The sequence below is a fragment of the Colletes latitarsis genome, chromosome 4, assembly GCF_051014445.1.
Source record: "Colletes latitarsis isolate SP2378_abdomen chromosome 4, iyColLati1, whole genome shotgun sequence".
Lineage (NCBI taxonomy): Eukaryota > Metazoa > Arthropoda > Insecta > Hymenoptera > Colletidae > Colletes > Colletes latitarsis.
Window position 1 is genome coordinate 31,875,547 of NC_135137.1, and position 25,595 is coordinate 31,901,141.

Below are 25,595 nucleotides of genomic sequence, written 5' to 3' on the forward strand. Positions count from 1 at the left end.
GTGCTAAAACGCCCAATTTTGTCGTGGAATAGTTCGTTACCATCAACGCTAGATGGACTTCTCGACAAGCTTGGGCGTTTTAGCACCAGAGGGCCTGAGGTCGACAAATAAGCGCCATCTAGCGTTGATGGTAACGAATTATTCCACGACAAACTTGGGCGTTTTAGCACCAGAGGGTTTGAGGTCGAAAAATAAGCGCCATCTAACGTTGATGGTAACGAACTATTCCACGACAAACTTGGGCGTTTTGCCATCCGGATTTCCAAAGTGCCCAGAACATTTCCAAAATGCTGGCGGTCTTGCGAAGAAGTGGCATGTATCTTATAGCTAAGGGAATAATAGAGAGAGGAAAAGAAAGGTAAAAATGATGAGAACACATAGAATTCTTTGAAATTATATTATTTATTGCCATAAATTTACATTATACAAAGCTTTAATACATATATATCATGTCAGTAGTTGTTAACGAAAGTCAGCAGTGGTTAGAAATGGAATTCTTTGAAATTATATCATTTATTGCCATAGATTTACATTATATAAAGCTTTAATCATATACAATATCATGTCAGTAGTTGTCAACGAAGGTCAGCAGTGGTCAGTAATGATCAGCAGAGGCCTGTAGGAGAATTCAAAAGTACTTAAAGTATTTTGATTTTGAAAAATCGTATTAATAATATACATATGTACGATCATACATAGGAATAATAACAAAAGTTTCTTTTTTTTCAATAGTTAAAATATGATGGGGGGGGGGGGGAAACTTTGCTTATGGTAACCTACATAAGTCGCAAAGTAAAAATGCCTGGGCAGTCGAGATTCCAAATCGTATGCCGTTGACGTGAGTTCGGATTTCAGTTGTTCAAAAGCGAGAAGGCAAATGTTAGCCTTTCTCTCTCAACTCCCACGGGGCGGTCCGAAATTACTTCGGACAGCTTCAGAGGATCGAGAAAGAGGGCATGTGTCAGTTTGCCTTTGTCGACTTTCCGAAACTCTACGAGCTCACGTACGCGTGATCTGGCATAGTGTGAGAGAGCACCTTCGGTGCACTTCTGGCACCTCTGAAAAGAGCCAGTAAAACTACGAGAGTCCGATTTTGCATTGGGTAGGCCAACACACAAACGCTTCTTGTTTCGTCTTGCTTTCGGTTTAGATCAAAATGTCGGGGGCCAATGAAATAGTTGAACGTAATGCTGAATCCCTTCCTAGAGGATCTCTAGAGGAATCATTCTAGTGTGTTGCCATACAGTGTGACCAGATTCGACGGCAACACTAGTAACGATGAATTTCCTTAACGTTTAACGAAGTGATGGGGAAAACAGCATATCCTACCGCACGAGCCACATGTTACGCCAGGTCGGCACTTCATGCAACTTCGGGAATTCGATAAAGAACGTAAACGGGAGACTGTCCAGGCATTTTTACGTTTCGATTATAGGCACATTTATGTATATGTATAGTATGTAATACTTCGTTGGATTTTGTTATTTCTGAGATTAATTAATATTCTTATTTTGTACATTTCTTTAGGTCTTTCGTTTTGTCCATTCGTTCATATTATTAGTATATGTATCAATATTTCAGCATTATTTCTCTAATCAGTTCAATTGTGTTGATATTTGTAACATTGCATGAAAATAATAATGAAATATCGTTTTCTTTCATGTGTCATGATTTTTATTTATATCTTTTATTTGTATTTGCGATTAAATAGTATTTTTACTTTGTATATTTCGTTAGGTATTTCCTTTTATCTATCTTACAGATTCTCACCTAGTGCATGGTGTTTGATGCATTTCCTTTTATATGTTTCAATATAACTATTATTTTTTATTTCATTTTTTATATAGATTAATCGTAAGAACATCAAAGGAAGATATCGCATCCGCCGAGGAATTCTTAATTCTAAATCGATTAGACATAAACTTCATCACGAATTTCAGAGTTAAAATTCTTTTTATTTAAAAATTTTAAAATTTGTCCACCTATCGATTTCGTAAAGAATTTTTTTCTCGAAAGTGCGTAGGATTTCGGGAGTATGTGTATTCACCAAAAATTATTGTAATTGACCCCTGCAACCAAAAATAATTTTTTTAGAACGATTTGAAATTTTGTAATTTTGCCGACAAATTTTCAAATTATAAGTCAAAACGTAAAAATGCCTGCGAAGCCGAGTTTTGAAATTATATGCTATTGATGCGAGGACGGACTTTAACTGTTCAAGATCAAGAAGGAAAGGCTCGGATTCGCCTTCTTTCTTTCTTCAAAGTGCCGAAGTCCTTTAATAATAGAACATTTCTTTTGGTACAATAATTTGCTGTTTTGGCAAATGACAAGTTTGTAATCACGATACTATTCAATATTATCTATTTTATGATTAAGTACGCAGTTCGTTTGAAATATTGTAAAATTTGGATGTATCAAGAAACAGTATACTTATTAGACTCATGATCTCATCCTATGAATCTCATGCAAATCCATGAACAAATATAGGATGTTACAGCGTGTGTAACCTGTTTTAAACAGTATATACCTAACCTTATTGGTTGTGTCACGTGGAATAACTCGGAGTTTATTCAAATCAAAAGAAAATAATATTTTTAGGTACTACTGTTACAGTAGACCACCATAATTCATTTTTTAGTTATTAAATGTGTTAAAAACTATTAAAAGATTTATAAACGTAAACAAAAGTTTTCAAATATTATAGTATCCTAATGAGTTTTGATAACATGAGTATCACTGAAATATTTCTTGAAAGTGCTGCAGATGCAAAAGTAGTATTTACTGTTGCAACAATAATGGGATATTGTTTATATAGAATAATGACAATAACAAATAGGAGAAAATTAGAAACTTTTGAGGACTCTAATGAATCTTCAAACAGTATAGTAAGACATATTTTAATGTCTACAATGTCATTATTTTACAATATGTGGAATTAAGATAATAAATAATTTTGTTTTTTGTTATAAAATAGGTATATACAGATGAATGTGATAATTACAAGCTTATTTTAGTCATTAGAACTGATTTAAAAATGGGGAAAGGAAAAGTTGCAGCACAATGTGCTCATGCTGCTGTTGCAGCATATAAGGCAGCTATTAAAAATCCTAAAATTTTACAAGCTTGGGAAGAATGTGGTCAAGCCAAGATTACTGTTAAAGTATGTACACTTTTATACATTTAATGAAATGAACTAAGATTTGTATGATAATTATTTGCTTTAAATAATATAATTATGACTGAATAAATGCCTAGGTGGATAGTGAAGATGCTTTAAAAGAGGTGGCAAAGCAAGCCAGAGCTGTAGGACTTTTAGCAAATATGATACAAGATGCTGGACATACACAGGTAGCACCAGGAAGCAGAACAGTATGTGCAGTTGGTCCAGGTCCAGCATCACTAATTGATCAAGTAACTGGACATTTAAAATTGTTTTAATAATTTACTGAATAAAGGTACTTCTTCTTATTTAAGTTTTAAATCAATATTTTAATTTTTTAAGCCCAGTATTTTAATCCAGAAATTTCATTTACATTAGAAAAGTTATTATGTATTAAGTACAGAATTATCAATATATACTTCAAATATTATAATTAGAAATATAACTATGTAGCTTTTGTAAAAAAAAAACAACACATAAAAAATGTGACAATATATTTATGAAAAATAGAATAAGTACAAGTTAGTGAAATACATATTACAATCTTAAATTCATCTTCAGTCTGCAATGCATACCTTTAATTAAGTAGTAATGTTTTACACATAGCAATGTTTTCATTTAATAAATTTCAATGCAATATTATCTTACACATTCATCTTAATAATAATATAATACATTTTTGCATTAACAAATATAGGTATAGCATTGGGTGTTATTGTAAACAGTATATCTTTTATATTAAATTTTATTAATCGTCAGTGTAAGTAGAAATGGCATTTACTGATATCATGTTGTAAAATAGATCTAGTATAGATCTAGAAATAATATCAAGTAGAATCATACTGCTATGAAGTAAGCAATTATCATGAATTAATTGTTCCCCGTCTAATCACAAAACATTGAAAATTTGTTTCCAATAAAATATCTTCCATTCTTTGGTACCCAGTACTATTATCCACATTTAAAATATTATTTAATGCTTATAAATATTATATAAATAATCTATACTGGTGGAGGAGGTGCTTTTCGATGTATCTTGTTAGAGCTAGTAGCACTGCATTGTGATTCAGCAATAGATCTACCATCAGCCTCATCTCTTCGACATAATTCAGATTCACTTTGTATCCAATTTTGAGTTTGATTATGATTTACTCGTGTTGATTGAGTTTCTTCGTTTTCGGGAACAGAGCCTACTTCTTCCAGTAGCTTTGATAAAGATGGCGCTAATCCTAATCCTAAATTTCGCTCATGATATACCTCTGATATTGTAGGTGTTAATTCGCGCGTGAGACTTGTGAGAGATGTGGCTACATTTCTTAAATTTTGATTATGTGTTTCTGCAGGCTGCGTCGAGTCTGATTGAGAACAAATATCCTCAGTTGCTGTAGGATGTCGAGGTTTCCTCGGAGAATTAGATCCAATTTCTGTTCTGACGCTTAATCTTTCTAGGATAGTTGCTGGTAAAGGTGGCAGTGGTTGTCGTCTTAAAACTGTTGCATGACCGTTATCCCAATCTGTTACCGAACTACTTGAACTAGATCCAGGTCTTATGCTTTGATCAGGATAAAGATTTCTAATATGTGTTTGGTGATTTAAGTTAAGTGCTACAGGAGGGCTAGGAGTAAAGGCAACGTCTGATTCACCTATAAAACACAAATATACATTTTTAATTTTATGCCTAATATTTAAGTAAACTTAGATAGATTTTGTATGTACCTCCTCCATTTTGACATGGTTGTCGTGATGTAGGGATTGGAATATTTGGTGGTTCCATAGTTTTTCCATCTGGTTCACCTCGATGACGAACATAGTTTGCAAATGCACCTCCCAGTCGAGGCCGTTCTATGACATTCTTTTCAGTATGAGCAACAGAAGCTAAGCTTTCCATCGAGCTACTAGAGTCTAAACTCAAACTTTTAGGTGCTTCTTGCGTGTCTAATAACATATTCATATATTAGTATATCTTACCGGTACTTTTGTTTGCATAATCAGTTTGCATAATTTATTTACCGAATAAAGCAAGAAGAGCTTGTAAAGCAAATTGAACAGCTCTTCGTGATGCTTGTTTTCCAGTTCTTAATATAACTTCTGATTGACCAACTTCCATAAGGTCAAAACCTAAACTTGCAAACAATTCATGAGATCCTGATGCTCTCCATACCTGTACTGGTAATGTAACTTCTTGACCTTCTGTTGCACAACTAGCTCTTCTCATTGCAGAAATGACATCTTCTGCAGCTTCTGGTGCCTATAAAATGTAGAGGGATTATCTTCAACCTAATACATAATATATACATTCTCATACTGCAATGAGTCAAGTGCTGTTTATTACTTGTAACAATCGAGCAAGCGCATGTAGTGATGATGATCCCAATCCTAGCAATGCTTGTAAACTTGCACTACATCTTGTTAATCTTTCTTCGGGATCACTTTGTGGGAAAAATACAGAAGATGGTATTCCGTTTCCGGCTGGTTCAAATCTAAAGCCTACCGACATTAATAGTTCTCGCCAACCCGTAGCTGCTCCAACTTTATTTTCAATACTACGCTGAGTTGTATACATAGCATTTTTTTGCCCACGGTGTATTCGTTGTAATGATTTTTCTACTAAATGAAGCGTTACGCGTAGAGCGTCACGACTTTGTTCAGGACCACCGCGTAGTAATTCGGCAAGCGCTTGTCCCATTAAAGCGACCTAAATAAATAATTAGTGAATTATTACGTGTACATAAATATCTCTATTGCGTTGAATTTGGATAGCTTACCTTGTTTGATAATCTTGCATCTCCTCCAACAAGCAGCCAACCAGCCCAATTTGCAGGATGTGCGAAGTGTCTCGTATGCTGGACTGTTTGCATGGCTTCTGCCAATGCTCTTGATGCTCTAGCTCCTTGCAACATAGCACTATAAAATGCTCGTAATAAAATACTGCCAGCTGTAGGCGGAACTGCCCACATTCCTATAAGTACACATTGTGCTCCCGCGTTTAATAAAGCCTTAGCTAAATTTTGCACACCATCTGATGTAGCAGTTGTATTTTCTGTACTACTCCAACAGTGACCACACGATATTACGACTAAACGAGCAGCTATCCTTAATTTTGAGATGTCTGAATAACTTAGTAAATACTCTGGTCTTTCAGAGGGCTCTTCGCATTGATCAGCAGTTAATACTAAACTGCTAGAATTCCAAAACACTGGTACTGTCAAGTGCACACATTCTGCGTCAGGTAGAGATCTTAAAACAGCTGACCTAGTTGCTTCCGCTCCTATTAATAAAGATATAAAAAACATTTTATTATTAAATATCTTATTAATGTTCGCTAGTAAATTTATATTTACCAGTTAATGCACGAGCTTCTAGTAGTTCAGCAACAATCTCAGATTCCGTTTCAGTAGAAGCGACACTTTCGGACCAGCCATATTCTTCTTTAATTTCTTCAGGAAGTACAGGATTTCCTGCAACTAATGCAGCTACTGTTGCACCACCTTCTGGCATAGGAGTTTTTGATCGTTTTCTTAAAGCTGCAAGAGATGGTACAACTAATAAAGAAAATCTTTCGCATAAATAATCTTCTCCAGGATTTGATTGTAAAGCTGGAAGTGGTGCCAAATACAGCGACTTTTCCACTACCATGATTAATTCCTTCCTTGCAGGCGGTAAAAGATCTTCGAACGGGGCTAAAAGTAGATCGTAAAGTACTTGGATCGGCAACGGTGGTTGCCATGTAGGTCCTTTCGTTCCCCGACCCCATCGTGCACTTCCTGCTCGTGAACTAACCGAGCCCACGCTAAATAAGCTACTCAAACTATAAGAACTAGCATTAAGATGATGTCCTCTTGATGGTATTTTCGTTTCTTCAACAAGTTCATTTGTTTCATCCAAAAGAGCTTCTCGTGCTTGCAAAACTCGTTTTTCTAATCCCATACCATCATCCAAAGTAGTAGAATGAAATCGTAACAGTCCCCGACCCGGAGCTAAACACCAAGAGTGTAATTCACATCCAACTTCACTAAAATAGTATTTCATATTTATTAACAGTTTTATAGAATTGAAGTTCATTGTACATACTGTCTGTTGATAATTTTAACTTACCTATAATATAAAATAACACCGCGTTGCCTGTCAATGATTTCTGAATAATGCGCAGCATCATCCAAACAGTTACTTTTACACCGTCTTGATCTTTCTGCCCAATTTAGAGCTTCTTCAGCTCTGTTTAGACTGATCAACACTTTTTGTAACATTCTATACGTTTCTGATAGCAATTCAGACTTATTTGGTTGCCCACAAGTAAGAACCGAAGAGGTTCCGTCTAATGATTCTAATAAATTAGCCGCCTTTTCTAAATGTTCTACGGCAATTACTGCTTCACCAGCTTCCCAATGAACAAGACCAAGTCTGTGTCTCAATCTAGCTGCTTCTTCTCTTCTTCCTAATCCTTCAGACAATGATAACCCAGATTGCAAGTAACTCAAGGCTCGTGATAAATCACCACATAAATGATGAAGTCGTCCTAAACTAGAAAATGCAGCTGCTCTCGCTGGTTGATCTCCAGCTGCCGCTGCGAGGCTCAGCGATTGTTCTTGTAATCTTATAGCTTCTTCAAATTGTCCTAATGCTTCTTGGGTTACACCCAAATTTGCGCAAGCTCTAGCTTGTAAACCAGCTGCATCTAAGGCTTCAGCAATTGAAAGTTCCAATTGATGGTGGCGCAATGCAGAATTTGGATCATCCATTAATAAGTGAACAGCTCCTAATCCACTGGCTGCTTCTGCTTCAGCAGCTTTATCTCCAAGTCCTCTGGCAAGAGCAAGTTGATGCGATAAACAGCTAACAGCTTGTTCGTGATTACCTAATGCAGCATGTACCCTGCCTGTAAAATTAATGTCAGCAAATTCATAACATGCGCAAAAAGTAATGTATTTAGAGTTTGTATATGAAGTTTACCTAAATCTCCATATGCTGCGCCTCTTGACTCGGGGCTATCGACTTCGTGTGCAGCCACTAACCTCTTTTCAAAGCAAACCAGAGCTTCTTGTAAATTTCCAGTTGCTTCTCGAGCTCTGCCCAATCCTCGATATGCCCTTTCTTGTTCTCTTATACTTTTCAATTTTGTAGCAGCTGCTAATTGCTGTTCATGACATTTAATAGCTTCCTCTGGATCTCCTAAGGCTTCGTAACAGTCACCTAGATTTCCAAGCGCTCTAGCTTTGTCTAATAAAGCTGTTCCTGTAGTTAATGGCTCTAAAGTTGCCAACTGTTGTTCAAAATATCCAATTGCATCTTCATAATGTGCCATATTAAGTCTAGCTATCCCTAAATTTCCTGTTTAGAAGGAAAAGTCGTTAAAACTGTAATTGTAAATTAAAATTTTTGTAGACTATAAGTAAATTTTACCTAGAGCTTGTGCTTCGACTCCTGAATCCGCTAATTCTTTCGCTCTCTCAAGTTGCTCCTGATAACATTTTACTGCATGAGTGTATTGACCCAATGCCATATGTACTGCACCTAAGTTTCCGTGAGCTCTACACTCGCCACGCAAATCTCCAGCTTCTTGCCTTAAAGTTAATTCTTGAGTATGAAATCCTAGTGCCTTATCAAGATTTTTTATTGTCCGATGCGCGATACCCAAAGCTCCGTAAGCAGCAGCTTCTAAACTCCGATCACCTGCCTGGCGCGCTAAATTTAATTGTCGTTGATGCATTTTTATTGCTTCCTCAGCTTCGCCAAGACGTAAGAGACAATCACCAATATTCCCCAAAGCTCGAAATTTTCCAGCTAAATGCTTAGTCATATGCGCAATAGCTAGATATATAAAAATAATATATATTTCCAAATTTTTTTGTTGCAATTAAGATACAAATATAATAATTTCTTACCCAAGTAATATTTTTGGCATTCTAATGCTGTGTCTAAATTTTCAAGAGCTAAATGTGCTAATCCCAAATTACAATAAGCTCTTCCCATTCCGGACTTATCCTGTAAGTCCTTAGCTAATGCCAAATCTTGATCGTAATATCTGACAGCTTCACGATGATTACCTAAACAATAATGAGCATACCCTAAGAAATGACACGCTTTTGCTTCTCCTTCTACATCGTGTAACTCCTGGGATAACATAAGGTAATTTTCATAATATGGAACTGCTTCTTCAAATCTGCCACGTGATGATAAACAATTGGCGAGATTAAGTAAAGCACATGCTTCCCCAGCTGTATCTTTTAATTCGCGTGCTATAGCTAAATGAGCTCTATAATGCCTTAATGCTGCTTCATGTCCCTGTACAGCTTGATATGCTACTGCTAAATTCCCATGAGTACTAGCTTCTGAACTACGATCATTGACCTATATTGAAAAATTGATTTTACAGTATAGATAAAATATCTTTATGTAGTTTAAATATAGCACTAACATTGCTTGTTATTAAATACTTTAAATAATTTACCTCTTTACTTATTGTTAATTCTTGTTTATGATATTTAATAGCTTGTTCGTAATATCCTAATGCATTATAAGCATTTCCGATGTTTCCATATGCTCTGCCCATACCAGCTTTATCTCCTAACGATCTAGCAATTCCTAAGTGAGCTTGATGCAACTTAAGTGCAGCTTCATGTTCACCAAGTAATTGATAAACTATTCCTAAGTTGCTGCATGCTCGTCCTTCTGCTACTTTATCTTTTGTAGCTAATGCAACGTCAAGTTGTCTCTGGTGCCACAGCTTGGCTTGTGCAAGATCGCCTAAATAAGGATATATTTGAAAGAAATTTTATAATAAAATTCATTTCTTCATTGGTTTCCTCATTATTTTTCGTTCCGAAAAGTTTTTCACCTGCACATCTTGCAGCATGACCCAATCCAGCATAAGCTCTCATTTCTATTGCTCTATCGCCGAGTTCTTGAGCTATTCTTAGAACATTTTCGTGATAAGCCATTGCTTGACCGAAATTTCTTCGATAGTGATGAGATGATCCCAAGTTACTAAAAGCTCTTGCTTCCTCTACACGATCCCCTAATCGTCTTGCTATTCTCAAGTGCTGGGTATGACAATCAACAGCACTTTCAAATTCTCCCATTGCTAAATAAACTGCTCCCACGTTACCTATTTCTCGTGCTTCCTGAAGTCGATCTCCCATTTGTTTTACTAACTGTACGCATTGCTTATGGGAAGCAAGTGCATTTGGTAAATCACCAATAGCTGTATAAACGTGACCCAGGCTAGTTAAAGCAGAAGCTGCAGCCTGAGTGTCTTTGCACTTCATAGCTAAAACCAATTGATACCTGTGTGCTGTTAAAGCTTCCTTAAAACTGCCTTTGCTAAAATATGCAGAGCCCAGATTTCCATGAGCTCGACATTCACCCTGTGTATCTCCTAAAGATCGTGCCACACCTAAAAATATTTTTACTCAAAATTTAAAAAGACTAATTAAAAAAAAGTTTATTACTTTATTCATTTTCAAACTAATACTTACCTAAATCCTGTTGCATATAATTGATAGCTTTGTCCAAAGAATTTAATGCCCAATATGCACTAGATAAAGCAGAAAATACAGAACCCCTTAATTTTAAACTACAAGAACCAATATTAAGTGCAGCTTCTAATACACCAGCTGCTGCTTTATACTGCCCTGCTCCAAGAAGTTCTTGACCAACAACAGAAATAACAACAAAAGGAGATTCATCAAGTTTCATTGCACGTAATTGTTGAAATGTTGGTTCTAATGTTGAACGCAGTGGAGATTTTAAAGATGCTTCTACCAAACCAGATAATAATTGACAATTAGAAGGATCATGTGCTAGACCTGTACTGAAGGCCACAAGGGCCTCCCCATGTCTCCCTAAACATTGTAATGCTACTCCTTGACGATAATATGCCTATCAAAAAAAGTTTTATTAATTATTTAAAGAATAATAAACAAAATGCATAATTCTACCTTTGGCCATTGAGGACTGAGTTCAGTAGCTCTAACAGCATCTTGAAGAGCAACTGCGAATAAACCCATTTTGAGCCGAGCAGCTGACCTATTTGAATACAGCACATGGCTGAGTGGGTCCAAAGCAAGAGCTTCTGTGTACAAGCTTGCTGCAAGCGCATAATCACCATTTTGGCATGCTGCATTGCTACGGCGTACTGTTTCTAAGAATAGAGATCTTGATCCAGCAGCCAAGGCCGACGTACCTTCGGGTTCCACCTTAAACATTTATAACAAAGTACTACTTTAAATTATCATTTATAATTTCATTTATTATACTGTTAGTCAGATTTATAATATTATTTATTGTAAAATAATTAAATTACATCAAATGATACACATGATCTAAATTAAAAATATAAGATCTTTGTCATTTACTATTTTAATTAACTAAAAATTAAAAATGAACATAATACACATTGCAATATATATTAAGTATAATTATAAAAACACAATTTATTATTAAGCTTGAAAATATTAAGTCAAGTTTCATAACAAATGACAAAATAAAATGTACAAAAGTCTATAAAATCAAATAATTTTTATTATAAAACACAAAATGGATAGTACTCGTCGAGACATATACTGTAAAGGATCGTGTTGTTACCTCAGAGATATCCCTATGAGACATTGCTTAAGACGAGCAGGTAGCATCCTCCTGCATGAGCATTATCTGCGGCGAGGAAGCACCATTAGATAAGGCCACGCATTTTAGAGTATAGGTCCTTTCTAGGACTTCCCGCAATACCTTCTTTTTTCTCACTCACATTTATTCTCCGCAAAGTGCTACTTTCAAATTTTTACGACACTCACCGGATAGACGTTGACATTAACTACTTCGTCCTAGTAATCGGAGTATTTGCTAGGATAAGTGAATTGGTTCGATTAATAAAAAGGGAGGGAGGAAAGCGTCGTAGGGGGGCACCCACTGCATTCCTCAGGTACAGCCATCTTGGAATGTGACCCCGGGTCCCCCCTTAAGGCCCAGAGTGGGGCCGGCACTGTCTACTTCTGTACCCTTCTCATATTGGGTTTCATATATGTACCTACACACATGGTAAGTTTATGTTCTGTGTAAAAATATGCATGCACAGAAATGAGACTGTTTGCAAATCAGACATCCAGAATTTTGTTGATTTTTTGTTTCTTAGTTCAATTTTTTGAATTATTTTTTACTTTAATTATAATTGTTTCATGCACAGTGTTTTACAAAGTAAAATACATTATTTTTTTATAATAATTCAATACTTGTATACCTATATAATTTTCAATAGATCTTTACTTACTATAATACTTGAGTCAATCTATATTATGTAACATAATAAATTAACTTAAAAAATTAGAACTAGTAATCATATCCTTCATATACATTAAAAATATACTTTATTGTTCCATATGTCACAATTATTTACATTCATAAAAGATAACAAAATCACTTATTTTATTCACAGATATGTACAAAAATATAAATTGCTTTCCATGTACAGTGTTTCAATTGTAGTATTAAAAAATTATTATGTTTCTAGAAATACTATTCTCTTTATATATAAAATGCTTAAAAACATTACTGTAAAAAGAAATAATATGTAAATAATATAAAATGTTATGGGCAGGAATAGTTTTCTTTAATTGAAGTAATAAAATAGACATTCTACATTTGTTATGTGATTATGAGGTTTCTATTTTGAAGGAACTTTTATAAATCTATTTGAATGTCACAGCCGCTACAATAAAATGTTAACGTTCGATTAATTTTGGAATAAATTATAATATTTGAGTGAAGATTATCATATTTAAAGCAGTGTATATGTATCTGTAAACTGTTTTAGTTAATGGCATTTTTATTATGTAGATCAGGCATGTCCAAACGAAAGTTTAGACCTTAGGCGCCTTCCTTCACGCTCTGTTCCATTAACATGATACCACAGGCCGACTGATATCGCGTTATATGATACACGTTCAATATGAACATTAGCGTATCGTCTTTTGCATTATAAGTGAAATTTCAGTAAAAATAGGAACATATGGTAACATAACAACGGTATATGGAAAGGGAACGAGTCGCGTGAAGGACTCTGCCGATGGACATGCCTGGATGACTGTCAATAAGTTTTTAATAACCAATAAGTTTTTAAACCTCCGATTTCACTACCTATATTTATTTCATTTGAACTTTGTTAATATGTATATGATAATCATTGAAAAAAAGTTCATAAAAATATCAATCTATTTCCCTTCGAACAGGTCAATAAACATTTTATTTTGTACTAAACTGTACACCATTATTTCTTGAAATAAATGATATACAAAACTTATGCATATCATGTACATGTATAGGAATGTTAAGTATTTAATAATATTTTAAACTACATTAGAGAACTGATGGAACACCATTGAAAAAAGCAATATCCTCAGATAGAATTGAAATCACTATAAATTAAATACACTTTAGAATTTCCCTCTAACAAATAAATTGTACATTAAATAAAAAAAGATGTATACATATGTATACATATATATGTATGTATGTGTGTGTATATATAACAGAATTTGCACATAATGCAACTGTAGCTTTCAGTGTTGTGATTAATTACTACCAAAAACGGTAGTCTTTGAAAAAACTTATGTTTTACTTTAATTTTCGTTGATTAAATTATGTATCATAATAACATACTTATGAATCGCATTTGAAGTAAAAACATTTCTAAAAAAATATTGCTATAAATATATTTTACAATTACAAAATGTATTTAATTATGAAAGCTACATTTGCACTATTGTTATGGAATATATGATTATACAAATTTAACCATTTTCAAGGCCAGATTCGATTGAAAAGTTCCATAAAGGAATCATAGATCATAAATGTGATGGCAACGTCTAAACATACTCTACTTAGTCTTGGAACAGTTCCTTTATAAAATGCGCTTGGGCCTTCATTCTTCCATATCTGAACCACGCAGTCTATACTATTTTTGTATTTCGAGGCCTCTAAACCCTAAAAACATATTCAAATTAATAATCCATACTTGTAAAAAAATTATAATTTTATGAAAGTTCTGAAATTCATACCTGCATTCTAGTTTTTACTACATCAATAGGAGTGTTTCCAAAAACTGATAATGCACCAGCACATGCACCAAATGCACCAACAAATAATTTTGGTATAGCTACATCTTTGTCTCCACCTCTATACCAGTTTTGTAATGTGTTCATAACACAAAACCTAATTGCTTGATTTGATCCTTGTTTTAAAATTGTAGGCGTTAATCCTTGATATATACCTCTAAATCCTAAATAAAGAAAATTGTATGTGTAAACAATATTTGTGTTTAAGTTTACAAGCCACCTTGATAACTTGTTTATTTTTAAAAATAGAAAAGAATGTTTCAGATAGAAGTTCTTTGATATTTTGGCGGATATAGAATGGTGGTAGTCTTTTAGAAGTGGAATATTTGAAGATCACTTTTCTTTTTTAATAGAACAACATAGTTTTTTATTTACCTTCTAACAAAGGTTCGTTAGATAAATACAATGACCTACATATCAATATTCTGTTCAGGAAACAAATTTAATAGTTTAAGTATTTATATCTTTGAAGTGATTATATTTATTTTACAAGCTTTTATTAGAAGATAAATAAAATATATAGTTTCATTAAAGAAAAAAAATTACTTGAAATATCTGATGCTTATATTTGCAATAGAAAAGATGTCACCACAGTATATCCCCTATGAAATCAAATAACTTCCATTCCAAACATATTTTTCTATCTTTAAAAGCAAAATGGATTATCCAGGTACTCTGTTTTAAATATTTGGTTAAATACAGTCACAAATATACAACATAATATGACTAGATATTGTAGGCACTAATGTACTATATGGTCACGTGTGTAACCTGAGAACTAAGCAATATAACTTGACCTCTTTACAAAGATGATTAGGTTGGTTATGCATACAATTCAAGACAAGTTCATTACATTTGTATTTAGACTAAAAGAAAATGACTAAATTTTTTTAGTTTTCTTTGATATTATTGTATTGAAGTTTTAATAAAATTATTATTAAAGATATTAAACAAAAAGTTATTTACCATATTCCTTAATAATCATTCTTACTCCATGTAAGAATCCTCTATATTTTGGATTAGCAGAACGTTGGTCATTAATGAATTTTACTTTAATGGCCTCCATAGGAGTAACTGCAAGAATAGCTTCAGATACACCGGCACACATTCCTGCTAATAAGCTAGTTCTAGTATTAAGTTTGCCATTTTCATCTACCAATACTCCTTTTATTGTTTCAAAAGAACCAAAACGTACTGCTGATTTAGGTATTGAACCATAAACTAATACTGAAAGGCCTTTGTATAGGCCAAAAAATCCACGATTTTTTACAGTTTTTGTCAAACAATTCCATACTCCAGTATATTGTTTGCTAGCACCAGATTTCCCATCAAGTTGTAATTGTGTTTTTACATATTCAGTTGGATATGTAATACATATTTCTATACCACCAGTTATACCTCCTAAGAAGTAAATTCATAATGTGGTTAATATTTTACTCTATTGATAGTAAAAAATGTTTTAAATAATTGCAAGTAAATAAGTTTCATGGAAAACTAACATTTTTCTATGTATTTAAACGAAAAATATGTAAAACCATTTCACTCATGAATGACGATACACGTGCCATGAAATTAAAAATAGTTTTACTACATATTGTCAAGGTTAAATATTTTTCAACCTTTGAAACTATCACGCGTTTGAATGCGCTGGCTCAAAGTTTATCTTTCTCTTTCTCTCCTTTGCCTCTATTCGTTCGCATGTTTCTCACACTCTCACTTAACATGTTTACATTTTATTGGTCTATTTCGACAAGTGGCAAAGGGCACTGGGCACACATCATTAAGAGGCAGAAGACTGTTCAAGAAATATCATATGTATATATAAAAAAAAAAGCCTACCAGCTATAATTCCCTTTAAGCCACCGCCAGTAACCGCTGCTGCAGCTCCAGTGTCCGTCAACCAAGGTCTACTGGGAAAAGGATTATGGAACAATGAAATTGTTCTTGGCTCTTGTAACGATTTATAGATTAACCAACTGAAATCCATTTTCCAGATTCGTTTCCGTTTGTCCGTAGCCTTATCCCGTTAAACGTCAAACCTGGACTGAGTCGATTAATAATTGTACGTTTCGATGCGCGTAGCAATGTTCCCCTTCCTTAAAGAACTTCTTTTACTCGCGCTTTATTCGTTATCTCGCAAATTATGTTTAATATCAAAGAATTGAAAGAATCAAAGGGCTGATAACGGGTGGGGTAAATGAGGTCTCTGACATCTTTTTAGATGATATAATCAATGGTTCGTCTGTTTTATGAATTTTATATACTTATCACAAAATTCTACTTCTTTAATGATTGTGTGCCTCATATACATATATATATATACATGTATAATTGTTTTATATTACTTCTTTTTACTTAATTATAACAATCTTCTCTGTTAAATACTTTAAATAAAACGTCTTTTCTACTTACTAATGTTACTTATGATCCTTATTTTTATTATTCATTTTATTCAACTTACATATATAAAATACTATGAATTTTAAAGCAATTAACACGAATCAGATTTAAGTGTATAATAAACATTTTTATTCAAGAAATAAAACTTTAAATCGTATAATTTTGTTTAATATACGATTATTAATCTGTGAAATATTATTTAATATTATATTTTATGGTAGAACTAATTAAGGTTCAATGATTAGGTAAAAATAAAGTGGATGTAAAATTAAAATTTATATATAATCTATTTACTCACATAGTAAATATTGTATTAAAATTTATAAAAATTGATCAGAACTTTCTAGGTCAATTTGTTTTTAATTTAACAGTTCAAAATTGGTAGAATATTTTTAATTTCTCTTCGCCATTGTAAATATTTCTTTATAATAATTATGATATGACTTACATTTCATGAACAGTTGAAGTATGGCATACTATCAGGAACGTTTTTATTTTTTGTATTATGTAACAGTAATAATGAATACAGCCATGTGTAATCAAGAACATGAAAACAGAGATTGTCTATAATGAGATAACAAATGTTTGAATGGCAGACTATAGATCATAGATATATTTTTACATTAATTTGTTGTATCGTACTTCTGGTAAATATGCAAATACTTGCATATCTGAATGCATTTTATTTCCTGTCTAAAATTTAGCATAAAAGTGTTGTTACATTTATGGTTTAAGAAAATTAAAAAATGGACAAAGTGAACGTTCCCTGAGCAATTCTATTCAATTACATATAGCAGGGCTGACGAATTTTTTATTCGCCGTGGACCGCATGAATTTCATTCTGAGTTAGTCAGATCTCTCACTATCAGCATGTTAGCTACCACTTGTTGCATTTACTTTCTTTTAAAATTTGAAGAGCGTAATGGTATGATAGGAGTCAAACAATTGTAGAGGGGTTTGCTTTTCTATAAAGTAGGAGTAAGGGCTAATACTGGCTCGCGGGCCGCCAGTTCCTCACCCCTGACGTATAGGATGCCATATTCTGTTATTGTTACCATTTTAATTTATCATTGCAATTTACATGTTTTACCATCCTGGAGTAGTATTTGCTAAACGTCTCATACGCCTGAAATAAAACACAAACATTGCAATTAACTGTTCACTTTTTGTATACAATTGTGTAATATAGTAATCATTACCGCGTATTTCGATCTTGGTCGCGTATTTTCTTCTCCATCTCTGCATCTGTTAATGTTTCTAAAAACGGTGCCCATTGATCAGCTTCTGAGGGTGGCCTAAAGGGTACTTCCACTGTAGGCAAAGGGGCTTCAGAAAATGCATATGTTCTTTGATGCCATGATAGTTGTCCGCGAACACTAAAAACCATTTTGATTTATATTAAATCACTTACAAGTAATCTATATAAAAATATATAAATGTAAATTATTCACACTTACCTATAAGCAATTGCAGTAACAAATTCTCCACCAAGTCCCAACTCAGCACACAGTTTCATTGCAAATTTTTCAGGATTATTTTCTTTCTCAGACATATCCCATTCTACTTGATCTACTAAAGATGTATTACCCACATGTATATTTAACTTAATAATAACTCTCTGATCGCATTGATCTTCTAGAATGGTTTCTTGTGGGAAGGCTTCTATTTGTTGTCTTATAGCTTGTGCAATAGCTGGCACAAAGGTTAATGGATTTAAATCTAAATCATCACATAAAACTTCAGCAAATTGTTCTGGTGTTATAAGGCTTTCTGTAAGTAAAATTATTTTATTGATGTACGTAACACACTACTATAGTTATTTTTTAATATATAAATTACATTGCATAAGTAAACATACCATTTTTATTCCATGTAAAAGTATCTCTCAACTTTTGTCCCTCAATCTCCATATCTAAACGAATTGGAACCAACATCTCCTGTTGAGCTGCATTTTCTAAATTTGCTGATGGATCTGTATCGTCGAAACTAGGCAAATGTTTTGTATTCACATATACAATTACATACAATGCAACATAAGACTACATTAATTTTACATTTATTATTATCTAAGATAAAGACTTAATTACACATATCTTTCATATGTACAATGCAAGTTTTTATTGAGTCAAAAATCATATTTGAATATCATTTTTCATATAAAATATAAAACATTAAAATATAAAATATAAAAAATATAAATATTAATTTAACAATCTGTAGAATGTAACACTTACCACAAGGGAAATGTTCTGACTTTCTTATTATGTACTCTATTACGATTAATAGGTGTGGCTTGAGGCACAGCATCTAGGTGTGAACTATTTGGTAAACTAGGCACCCAAGGCATTGATTTTTTTGATTTTCCTTCTCTGGGGGCTGGAGGTTCTGTTGAATGTACTGATACAGCTTTATATTTATCATCATTGCCTTCAATAATATCTTCTACTTCACTAGCTCTTAAAAGTGATACACTAGATGCAAGTACATGTTGGCTTAATCCAAGTTCTACTAGCTTTTTACGCTCATCATTTGTAATGGATCTCCTAAACATTCCAGGATAACGTTTGTATAATGATCCTCGAAATAGGCGTAAATAATTGCCCACTTCAGATCCAATACAATAGTACTCTCCATTTTCTTCTACTTGAAAACTTATAGGTTTATCACCATATGTGCGCAAAGCCATATTTATGGTATCTAAACAAACATATACAATTCACACATAATGCAAATATTTAAAAATTGGCATATAAGAAACGAAACATTTGAAAAAATCAAAGTTAGGCAAACAAAAGATTAATTTCATAAACGATTAAAATATAATTTTCCTCCTGACTAAAAACCATTGTCATATTATTACATTGTAATAATTTTCAATGATTATTTTTCTATATTTTTTTAATTATTGTCAAAAATATAAAAATTATAGTAAATTAAACAAGAAACATTGAAAATGCTTAAATAAGTTTTTTTTATAAAAGTTATAAAATGAACAAATTTATAACCACACATCGAATAATTCAAAATATTGCATTGTTTATCACCACTATTATTGTTTACATGTTGTATTGTTTACCTATCTGTGTTGCCGGTTGCTTATCACTTTACATCTGTCATACGTTTATTAATTATTGGCATAAATGCAGCATAAAGCATTGCTTTTGTGATTGGTAATCTATAATACACTATTTTTTGTTAAAGTGTACTTATGTAAGGGATATAAACTCACCTCAAAGAATAAACGACCAATCGTTTAAATATTTTAGTCAATTATTGCGTCGGCTTCGCTAAAATAACAATAAAAATCTTAAAGGTATGTTTTAAAGATAACTACTAATAATTATCAGCACAGCCGACTCCAGTACTAGCCATGCTGAACGAAAAACAGTAAAACTGTAAGAGTCTGATTTTGTATTTAATAGAAAGAGTATACAGCATTTGTGTGTCTCTGTCTATCTGGTGCAAAATCGGACTCTTGCAACATAGCTCGTATTTACTAGAGTTGGCTGTGCTATCAGCATTGAATGTATTGTATCCGGTTAATCCGGCGCCAAAACTTTGATCTGTTTTCAATGCTACATCGAGTTGTTAAATAATTTCTATATAGTAATTTATAATTAAAAAGAAGTGTATGATGATTAAATTTATTTACTCCTTTTATACCGAGTATATTAACATTTTTACAAAAATATCAACATTTCTGTTGTGACGTAAACATCCCTAGGAAATCATGCGTATGTTACTGTCTTTCCCTAACAATTATTCTGGAATGTGGTTACAAGACAGAGGGGGTGGGGAATAATAAACGTTAGGCGTGTCGGCGTCTGTTTTTTAATACGTTAATAGAAAATTGCATTAAAAAAGACAACCTTGTCATAATATTTATTTTGTGGATGGTACAAATTCGATTTTTCAAGAAACTCACTGCGTATTTTAAGATGTCGGAGGTGCAAAAAATTGTATGCACAGAGAATGCTCTTAAGATTCTCTATCCATAGCGTACTATTTTATAATTCGACAGTTTCAATTTTACAATTGTGATATAGTACTACGTATATGTGGCTGGCGTTCGGTTACGAGTGGAAGAGGGTATGTTCTTATGGGGTAGTAGGAAGGCGGTAGCCTTTGCCGGGGAATGGAGACGGAGAGCGTAAAATCGGGGGCTAGCGAGCATAGCCATAGCCATCATAGCAGGACTTCTCAAAAACACCATCGGACTCATAGTTCGAAATCTCATCACAGACAACATTCGCATCGTAGTACCCGGTATTTTAATCTATTTAAAATTGCATTACTTAAAGCACGTTCAATACAGTGTCATTTGTACAATTGTAATATTCGTGGATGAATTTTTTGTCCTCTTAATATGAATATCTTTTTAAAAGGACCAGTCGTAGTCAGAGGAAAGAGAGGCATAATTTGGATACTAGCGAAATGGCTCCCTTTCAAACAACTGTTAATGTAAGAGGCGATAGTGTTGATAATTTGGGTCAAGAAGTTATTGAAGTACAGATCTTGCCTCAGGATGAAAATTGGGGTGAAAATACCACAGCTGTTACTGGAAATACTTCCGATAGATCGGAGTCAACTGAAGATGTGAGCCATTGGCCAAATGAAAATGATGGATCATTTAGTTCCTGTAATCGGTTTGTGGGTCCTGTTATAGCAATGATAATCGGACTAAGCGCCTTTCTTAGCCCTATAGCTATGGTCATACTGCCTAAATTAGGATTTTTTCCTGACTCTACAACAGTTTTAACAATGCAACAAAAACTACAGTTGTTGTCATGTAATGCAGAATGTAAAGGCCAATTGCTAGGTTTAGCCTTTAAACTGGTGCTACTAGGTATTGGGAGTTGGGCTGTGTTTTTACGTTCACGAAATGCTACTATGCCTCGTATATTTTTATTCAGAACTGGAGTGTTACTTCTTACTACATTGTGCATTAGTACTTATTGGCTATTTTATGTCGTTCAGGTATATGATTTTATTAAGTATTCTGACACTGTTCATTAATCTCGATATATATGGAACATTATCATAAATTTTAGGTCACTGAGAGTGCTAAGACTGCTGCTAATGGTGAAATAACAGAGTACAAAAATTTAGTAAATTATGCTGGTACTCTTGCAGATACTCTATTGTTCATACACTATATTGCTATATTACTCATTGAAATTCGTCATCAACAACCTGTGTTTTATCTGAAAGTATGTATATTTAAGTTTTGTATTGTATTTTATATTTTCCCTAATTATTATAATAATGACATGTTAATATTTAAGGTTGTAAGATCACCGGATGGTGAATCGCGATCTTACGCAATTGGACAATTGTCGATACAACGGGCAGCAGTATGGGTTTTAGAGAGGTATTATACAGAATTTCCTATCTATAATCCATACTTGGAAAGACTGCCTGTATCAAAGTCTGGTAGAAAACAATCGAGCTTCAAATTTTACGAAGTTGATGGAGGAGTAACAAGTGGCGTTCAATCACGAGGAGGTAGCGGTGATAGAGCAGTTATAACTACGCAAACTCGTCGTAGGGATTCTAGCCATAATGAACGTTTTTATGAAGAACATGATTACGAACGTAGAGTAAGAAAGCGCAGAGCGAGATTAATCACTGCTGCCGAAGAAGCATTTGCACACATTAAACGTTTACATTCAGAAGTGGAATCAACTCCAAATCCTGGTCCCATGGATCCTATGGAAGCTGCACAAGCAGTATTTCCATCTATGGCAAGAGCACTACAAAAGTATCTGAGAGTGACACGACAACAACCGCGTCATTCTGTTGAATCCATTTTAAATCGACTAGCACGGTGTTTGGCACAAGACGCAGCGCCACGTGCATTTTTGGAACCCTTTTTTGTAACTAGCCCTGTTCTTTCAAATGAAAAGGAGAGACAAAAACATTCGCATCATTGGGCCTTAGTCTGTGAGGGAGAATTACCTTCACGATCTCTTGCTAACGGTTGCGAATTTCAATTAAGACAAGGTGAAGTAGCCCTTTTATGTACAGCATACCATTTACCACATTTCCATCTTACAGAACAACTTGCACATCCGAAATCTAATAAATTCCTATTAAGATTAAATTCTGAAACATCGGTCTAGTAACGCTTTAAAATAATTATAAATTTTCAAGATAATTTGCGATTAGGTATTTATAGTTTTAATGAATGTAAAACTCATTAAAAACGAGTAGTTTTTTACTGTATATAATTAAAAGAACTCCACAATAATAAATTTGTAAGTATTGTGAATTGAATATAATTATAGCAAGCAAATACATTAAAGCATATAGTATATATTGCATACAACAATGACAAAATTTTTTTAGAGTATATTTTCAGATGAATAGTAATTTTGCAAATAGCAAAATAGTTTTCTATGCGCTATCATAAAAATGTTCACATTAATGAAATTATTTATAGCTTTTTTGTTGCTATAAATAATTGGAGAATAAAAGACAATATAATTTTTACATTTGTAATTTCAGATAAAACGTTCAATTTTTCATATCATAAACGCATATATATTTATTTATTTCATTATTTTGCATATCATTCATAGAGAATCAAAATAAGTTTTTGATATTTTATATAAATTTTGCCTAAAAGAAATCAAAACTAATATGTTAGTTTTTAGTAGATGTATAATAATTGAAGGATATTTCATTATTCTTGAATAGAATACTTTTGTTTTAATTAAAAACGGACAAAGCTACAACACTGTTATAAACATTAAGCAAATACATAAAATTATAGTCGAAACAATAGTGTTCTAAAAGTGCATTGAAACTATAAACATTAACACAATACTTATTATGCGTTTAATATTTGTAGACATTTGTCACAAAATATTTTTTTTATTTATTTAATTCCATTATGAAAAGAATTTTTACAAATGTAGGGGAAAAATGTCAAAGCGAAATATTCTAAATAGGGGAAAATGTACATTCCTGTAATGTATTTATATAATGTTCTGTTTGTGAATATAATTATGCATTTATAAATCCTGCACATTAGACATGTGACATCTGTATTTTTAGATACAGTACAAAGATTGAAAGTTTCTTCCATGACATCTTATTAAGGTTTTTTCTATTTTATTTTACGTATTTGAAGCTGAAGTTATTTTGTAATTAAAATTTTGTACAATTTTTAAATTTGGTTATGTTTAATATTATTTGTAATAATTAATAATTTTACAATTGTTAAGGAAATATTTCAAGTACTTAAGGAACGTCCGTTAGTTTTAAAATATACGAAAAGCTCGCAGTTGTGATAAACAAATAAAATTTTAAACATTTGTTTACACAAATTTACATTCTCAAAATTTTCAACTACATGTTTAACAAAATGTATGTTATTTACCGTAATAGACTATGATGATCATAACATATTTTCCTGTTATAAGGAAAAACATTAACAAATATTTTTTTTGAAACATTTGATAAATTTGTTCCTTTTGTTTTATTATACTAATACTCTGACGTATGCCTATTATGATTAGGTATTAATTTGCTCATTTCCATTATTGGACACCATACCATAGTCATTATATGTACCTCTTAAAAGTATTTGAATGTTTTACATTGTTCATATGTAATTTTATACATTCAATCATATTGAGTGTGCCGATATTACTCAATGTAACTACTGATATTATGTTATCCTTAATGTATGTCTTTTGTATTGAATTGTTATTATTTTACAACACATCACTTTACAAGGCTGATAGTATGTTACTGTATTTGTGACTAGGCTTGCTTGAGATATATGTACAGTAAATAATTAGAATACTATCCTACATTCACATTGAAATATGTACATATGATATGTATATCATATAAATGTATAATTAGGAGATCATTGTAGCAGTGGACTTGTTATGCAAAAAAGTTTTAGTGTGATAGTATTCATTTACTGCATTCTTGTTCGTTACTTCAATTTGGATACTAAAAATTAAAATAATTAAATATGAAAAGTGCAAATTGATACATGCCTAAGAAGTATTTAACATATCACAATTTAGTAATAAAAGAATGTATATCGCTTGCCTCTGCTCATAAATTATATTATTTAAGATTGTAGTAAGTTAAACATACTTAGGTCGAATAATATAAACATTGGTTTATATAATTTTCCATTCTTATAAGTATGCAATGTTACTGTTGTGTGTAGCTATCTACAAACTTTTTATTTATGTGTGAGTATGATGAATGTATTAATTGGTAAACAAAATATACATTTAATGTATAAATATTAATTTTCTGATATACTTCTTTTGGATATGGTGTACTGCATACTTTATATTCTATGTAGAATATGTTAACGACTTAATTTCGTAACTTATTACCGTACTTTGTATAGATTCATACGCACAAATAGAATTTTAATAGCATAGGATGAAACGTAAAGAATAAAGAAATAAAATTGTTATTTCAAATTTTATTTATAAATATTAAATCGCTTTACAAAAAAGTATTCGAGTGTAAGGTGTGTGTTTATAATAATACATGAAATGTAAGAAACATATTTTTTTCCCATATTTCATTTATATGTCCCTTCTCAAAAATAGCTTTTCTGTATAAACTGAAAATGTAGTTTATTTTTATTGTAACGATATTGATTAAACTCAAAATTCGTATCTTTTTATAATATAAAAATATTTTATTCCAAATTAAACAGTTTATTTAACTCGTAGTATAATAATAGTCCCTTTCCTATAACGACACATCGAAGAGTGTCGTTCATATAAAATATGCAGATGGTGTTCGAAAGCATTATTTAACTTAATTAACACATAAATAATGCTCGGATAACTATACAGATTTTATTTCTAAATCATCCTTAATACTATTTATGTTTTTTTAGTTGAAGCGGCTAGCATTCGTGCAAACAGAAATCTGGTTAG

The 25,595-nt window shown here is 32.5% G+C and overlaps 5 protein-coding genes across 12 annotated transcripts; 2 read left to right on the forward strand and 3 right to left on the reverse strand.

Moving 5' to 3' along the window:
* The first annotated feature begins 807 nt into the window (after positions 1-807).
* On the forward strand, positions 808-3,484 carry LOC143341480 (peptidyl-tRNA hydrolase 2, mitochondrial). 3 transcript variants are annotated; one of them, XM_076764537.1, is made up of 4 exons: positions 808-2,301; positions 2,759-2,888; positions 2,978-3,163; positions 3,259-3,484. In XM_076764537.1, exons 2-4 carry the CDS (start codon positions 2,799-2,801, stop codon positions 3,439-3,441), a joined length of 459 nt encoding a protein of 152 aa, XP_076620652.1. In that variant the 5' UTR covers positions 808-2,301; positions 2,759-2,798; the 3' UTR covers positions 3,442-3,484. The 3 variants fall into 3 exon arrangements, with proteins under 3 accessions (XP_076620652.1, XP_076620651.1, XP_076620650.1); XM_076764536.1 differs by lacking the exon at positions 808-2,301 and adding an exon at positions 2,320-2,601; XM_076764535.1 differs by lacking the exon at positions 808-2,301 and having other exon boundaries at positions 2,320-2,888.
* A 171-nt stretch (positions 3,485-3,655) lies between these two features.
* On the reverse strand, positions 3,656-11,983 carry LOC143341478 (uncharacterized). 2 transcript variants are annotated; one of them, XM_076764528.1, is made up of 16 exons: positions 11,953-11,983; positions 11,747-11,812; positions 11,101-11,358; positions 10,639-11,041; positions 9,999-10,556; positions 9,612-9,907; positions 9,046-9,511; positions 8,564-8,971; positions 8,114-8,491; positions 7,259-8,039; positions 6,505-7,175; positions 5,929-6,431; positions 5,496-5,858; positions 5,174-5,411; positions 4,880-5,098; positions 3,656-4,806 (listed from the first exon to the last, which is right to left on the reverse strand). In XM_076764528.1, exons 2-16 carry the CDS (start codon positions 11,768-11,770, stop codon positions 4,166-4,168), a joined length of 6,207 nt encoding a protein of 2,068 aa, XP_076620643.1. In that variant the 5' UTR covers positions 11,771-11,812; positions 11,953-11,983; the 3' UTR covers positions 3,656-4,165. The 2 variants fall into 2 exon arrangements, with proteins under 2 accessions (XP_076620643.1, XP_076620644.1); XM_076764529.1 differs by lacking the exons at positions 10,639-11,041; positions 11,101-11,358; positions 11,747-11,812; positions 11,953-11,983 and having other exon boundaries at positions 9,999-10,364; positions 10,448-10,520.
* Positions 11,984-12,505: 522 nt separating this feature from the next.
* Positions 12,506-16,364, reverse strand: Sea (mitochondrial citrate transporter scheggia). The gene is made up of 4 exons (XM_076763325.1): positions 16,108-16,364; positions 15,235-15,669; positions 14,212-14,432; positions 12,506-14,137 (listed from the first exon to the last, which is right to left on the reverse strand). Exons 1-4 carry the CDS (start codon positions 16,253-16,255, stop codon positions 13,955-13,957), a joined length of 987 nt encoding a protein of 328 aa, XP_076619440.1. The 5' UTR covers positions 16,256-16,364; the 3' UTR covers positions 12,506-13,954.
* Positions 16,365-16,972: 608 nt separating this feature from the next.
* Positions 16,973-22,452, reverse strand: Snr1 (SWI/SNF related, matrix associated, actin dependent regulator of chromatin, subfamily b, member 1). 4 transcript variants are annotated; one of them, XM_076763324.1, is made up of 7 exons: positions 19,898-20,057; positions 19,745-19,843; positions 18,903-19,365; positions 18,527-18,654; positions 18,126-18,438; positions 17,868-18,044; positions 16,973-17,794 (listed from the first exon to the last, which is right to left on the reverse strand). In XM_076763324.1, the coding sequence occupies exons 3-7, from the start codon at positions 19,352-19,354 to the stop codon at positions 17,755-17,757; spliced, it is 1,110 nt and encodes a 369-aa protein (XP_076619439.1). In that variant the 5' UTR covers positions 19,355-19,365; positions 19,745-19,843; positions 19,898-20,057; the 3' UTR covers positions 16,973-17,754. The 4 variants fall into 4 exon arrangements, with proteins under 4 accessions (XP_076619439.1, XP_076619436.1, XP_076619437.1 ...); XM_076763321.1 differs by lacking the exons at positions 19,745-19,843; positions 19,898-20,057 and adding an exon at positions 22,336-22,452; XM_076763322.1 differs by lacking the exon at positions 19,745-19,843.
* Positions 20,470-25,354, forward strand: Vang (Strabismus domain-containing protein Vang). 2 transcript variants are annotated; one of them, XM_076763320.1, is made up of 5 exons: positions 20,470-20,627; positions 20,715-20,934; positions 21,054-21,645; positions 21,720-21,878; positions 21,954-25,354. In XM_076763320.1, the coding sequence occupies exons 2-5, from the start codon at positions 20,804-20,806 to the stop codon at positions 22,788-22,790; spliced, it is 1,719 nt and encodes a 572-aa protein (XP_076619435.1). In that variant the 5' UTR covers positions 20,470-20,627; positions 20,715-20,803; the 3' UTR covers positions 22,791-25,354. The 2 variants fall into 2 exon arrangements, with proteins under 2 accessions (XP_076619435.1, XP_076619434.1); XM_076763319.1 differs by having other exon boundaries at positions 20,470-20,934.
* The last annotated feature ends 241 nt before the right edge of the window (positions 25,355-25,595 follow it).

What these genes read in the sequence shown, in the direction of transcription:
- LOC143341480 (XM_076764535.1), top strand. Translation starts at nt 2,715, where the DNA reads ATGAGTTTTGATAACATGAGTATCACTGAAATATTTCTTGAAAGTGCT. An exon ending in ATGAATCTTCAAACAGTATA is followed by an intron (nt 2,889 to 2,977) that starts GTAAGACATATT and finishes GTTATAAAATAG; the next exon opens with GTATATACAGATGAATGTGA. An exon ending in AAGCCAAGATTACTGTTAAA is followed by an intron (nt 3,164 to 3,258) that starts GTATGTACACTT and finishes ATAAATGCCTAG; the next exon opens with GTGGATAGTGAAGATGCTTT.
- LOC143341478 (XM_076764528.1), bottom strand. Translation starts at nt 11,770, where the DNA reads ATGTCTCATAGGGATATCTCTGAG. An exon ending in AATTAACAATAAGTAAAGAG is followed by an intron (nt 9,512 to 9,611) that starts GTAAATTATTTA and finishes TTTTCAATATAG; the next exon opens with GTCAATGATCGTAGTTCAGA. An exon ending in ATGCCAAAAATATTACTTGG is followed by an intron (nt 8,972 to 9,045) that starts GTAAGAAATTAT and finishes TTATATATCTAG; the next exon opens with CTATTGCGCATATGACTAAG.
- Sea (XM_076763325.1), bottom strand. Translation starts at nt 16,255, where the DNA reads ATGGATTTCAGTTGGTTAATCTATAAATCGTTACAAGAGCCAAGAACA. An exon ending in AATGATTATTAAGGAATATG is followed by an intron (nt 14,433 to 15,234) that starts GTAAATAACTTT and finishes TTCTTTATTTAG; the next exon opens with GATTTAGAGGTATATATCAA. An exon ending in TAGTAAAAACTAGAATGCAG is followed by an intron (nt 14,138 to 14,211) that starts GTATGAATTTCA and finishes ATATGTTTTTAG; the next exon opens with GGTTTAGAGGCCTCGAAATA.
- Vang (XM_076763319.1), top strand. Translation starts at nt 20,804, where the DNA reads ATGGAGACGGAGAGCGTAAAATCGGGGGCTAGCGAGCATAGCCATAGC. An exon ending in CATTCGCATCGTAGTACCCG is followed by an intron (nt 20,935 to 21,053) that starts GTATTTTAATCT and finishes TCTTTTTAAAAG; the next exon opens with GACCAGTCGTAGTCAGAGGA. An exon ending in GGCTATTTTATGTCGTTCAG is followed by an intron (nt 21,646 to 21,719) that starts GTATATGATTTT and finishes CATAAATTTTAG; the next exon opens with GTCACTGAGAGTGCTAAGAC.
- Snr1 (XM_076763321.1), bottom strand. Translation starts at nt 22,372, where the DNA reads ATGGGACCAGGATTTGGAGTTGATTCCACTTCTGAAT. An exon ending in GTCAGAACATTTCCCTTGTG is followed by an intron (nt 18,655 to 18,902) that starts GTAAGTGTTACA and finishes ACATTTGCCTAG; the next exon opens with TTTCGACGATACAGATCCAT. An exon ending in GTTACTGCAATTGCTTATAG is followed by an intron (nt 18,045 to 18,125) that starts GTAAGTGTGAAT and finishes AATGGTTTTTAG; the next exon opens with TGTTCGCGGACAACTATCAT.